This window comes from Neolamprologus multifasciatus, chromosome 16 (genome assembly GCF_963576455.1).
Source record: "Neolamprologus multifasciatus chromosome 16, fNeoMul1.2, whole genome shotgun sequence".
NCBI classification, from domain to species: Eukaryota; Metazoa; Chordata; class Actinopteri; order Cichliformes; family Cichlidae; genus Neolamprologus; species Neolamprologus multifasciatus.
Window position 1 is genome coordinate 2,757,105 of NC_140454.1, and position 2,870 is coordinate 2,759,974.

A 2,870-nucleotide genomic window follows, 5' to 3' on the forward strand; every position below is an offset into this window, starting at 1 on the left:
TCTATGTTTTTCACCTGGGTTCCGTACTTAAGGCCGAACCATACCTTATTGAATTTGACACATGTAACCCCTTCCACCAGGGTTACTTCTATAGTAGCATTCAAAGGTTTTAGGACACCCCATTTTTTCCAGTTATTTATTGCAGTTCAAGTTGTTCAAGTCCACTGAATAGCTTGAAATGGTATAAAGGTAAGTGGTGATCTGCCAGATTTAAAAAAAATGGTAAGGTTACACAAAAATGAAAAATAATGTACATTTCAGAATTATACAAAAAGGCCTTTTTCTGGGAACACAACATGGGTTAACAGTTTAAAGCTGTTCTGCAGCAATGGAGGTTGATGAGGCCTTGAAAGTTGCTGCTACTAACTCCAACAGGTATTCCAACTTTTCTGGATGACTTACAGCCCCCTCTGTCTGCATAAAAGCAGTGCTGGAACACACTGTGGTACCATACCCTTGTCAGCATCAGTTGAACAGTATTGTACTGCAGAAAGTAGTGTTTTGCAAGAAAAATCCAATTAACAATGGAAGAGAGATGGACCATCATAACACTTATAAATGTAGGTCTGTCCTACAGAGAAATTGCAAAGAAAGTAAAGGTGTCAGTGAGTACAGTTTCCTTCACCATCCAAAATCTCAGAAACAAACAAAAGAGGTCTGCAGACCCAAAGACACAACTGAATCAGAGGACAGGTTTCTGAGAGCTAACAGCTTGTTTGATGGCGTCTCACAGAACAACAGCTTCAAGCAGCTTAATAGTGGTCGTAGTGAGCAAGTCTCAGTTTCAACTGTGAAGAGAAGACTCTGAGCTGCAGATTTGACAGGACGAGTTGCAGCAAGAAAACCATTGGTATGATGTCAGGATAAGACAAAGAGGCTTGTCTCAGCCATGAAACACCACCGTTGGAATGCTGCAAATGGATGATCTGGGGCTGTTTGCTGCATCTAGGGTTGGTGACTTACAGAGTGAGAAGCACCCTGAACCAAAACAGCTACCACAGCATTCTGCAGCGCCATGCAATACCCGCAATATACACCTAGTTAATTGGGGGTTCATCCTACAGCAACGGGTGTGTTCAGCTGTTATATTTGCCAAAGGGGGGTACTTTGATGAGTCAAAAGTTTAGAATACATTTTGGTCTATAAACTGATTCCATGATTTCTTTTTCTCGGTGGGTGTTTAATAAACCCACTGACTGGTGCGCGATCACACGGCCAAGAAATGTCACCTCTGGTCGGACCAACTGCAACTTTTCTTTACTCACTTTGAACCCGCACTCAGCGAGTCTCTCCAGTACGGTAAGCGAGGCCTCCGTACACGCCGAAGCAGACGGAGCCGCGATGAGCAAGTCATCCACGTCCTGAACCAGTGTACACCCCTCTGGGAGTTGACACTGTGAAAGAGCTTCTTTCAGCACTTGGTTGAAAATGCCCAGGGAGAGGGCGAACCCTTGTGGCAACCGTGTGTATCTATACTGTTGCCCCCTATATGTGAATGAAAAAATGTCCCTAAGAGACTCATGCAAGGGGAGACAGAAAAATGCGTTGGCTAGGTCAATACACGTAAACCACTTTTGCTCTGGTGTTAATGCCGTCAAAGCTGTGTACGGGTTTGGAACAGGCACAGTATCAGTACGTAGGATGGCATTTATGGCTCTTAAGTCATGTGCCATCCTGTACTTTCCTGTCCCATGCTTCTCTACTGGCAAAATGGGCGTGTTCCAGTAAGATTGTGAAGGCTCAAGGACTCCTACTTTCAATAGCCCTTCTATTGTCTCTGCAATTCCCTCCTCTGCTTCTCTTTTCTGTCTGTACTGCGGTTTCCAAATTGGTACCTCAGACTTTAGCTGGAACGAGACCGGCGAGCAAGTTGCCAGGCCCACATCCGTAGACCCAGCTGACCACAAAGTATCAGGAAGAGTCGCAAGTGCGGCCACTGCGTCAGCATAATCTACTCTTTCACTACCATGAATTCTTGAAATTTGCTTATGCTCCAATACCACTGCGTCATCTGACAGACCAGTGATGCGATAAATTTTGCATTTTGGCGAATACCAGACATCTGGAATCTGAGTGGGTCGCCAACAAGGTTCGTCGAGAGCTCTCCTGACCATTGTTCCCAGCTCCCTGGCCTGATGACCCTCATGGACCGCCAATGTGATGTGAGGCACTAAATCAGGCCCCATTTTGAACCAAGGCCGTTGTTCTTCGGTTAAATTTACTCCTGCAGCGACGCCTTCAGGACCAACATAGATGTTCTGAGAACATATGTTCCAAGTCTGACTCTCAAGTTCAGTCTGGAACTGGTCTCTATAAATTTCGTCCTCGTTCTTATCATAATAGAGGGTGACGTGGTATGGGTCTCGCGGAGGAGAATAGACAGCCAAGGCCATAATCCAAGGTTTCCACAGCTGATACAGTCTCAAAATGCCTTCATCCACCAACCGACCCCAGTATATATCCGCTGTAGATTGTTCACAGTCTTGCAGCAAATACTGGTTCTTTGAAAAAGTCCCCAGGCAAAAGAACTCTTTTCCTCCTGGAAGTGTCACTGTTAGTCCATCAGCTGAACACATGATAGTGGCCCCCAGTTTAATGAGCAAATCCCTGCCCATCAAGTTCACAGGCACATGGGGAGACACCACATAGCTGTGCTTCAATGTCTGTTTTCCCAGCACCGTCAGGGCTGGATTAGTTGTCGGCAGAGTCATTGGAACCCCAGAGAAACCCACAACACTGACCATGTGATTGGAAAGTGTGGCACTGCTTGGTTTTTGTCTCAGCGTTGAGTAAGTCGCTCCAGTGTCCACCAGGAAGGTCAGTTCAGTCCCTTCCACGGTCATCGGCAACAGAGGGTCTGCCATCCCCAT

At 46.0% G+C, this 2,870-nt stretch overlaps 1 protein-coding gene across 1 annotated transcript; it reads right to left on the reverse strand.

The window, feature by feature from the left end:
- Positions 1-1,115: 1,115 nt before the first annotated feature.
- On the reverse strand, positions 1,116-2,870 carry LOC146499998 (uncharacterized). The gene has a single exon (XM_085136597.1). The coding sequence runs from the start codon at positions 2,868-2,870 to the stop codon at positions 1,116-1,118; it is 1,755 nt and encodes a 584-aa protein (XP_084992723.1).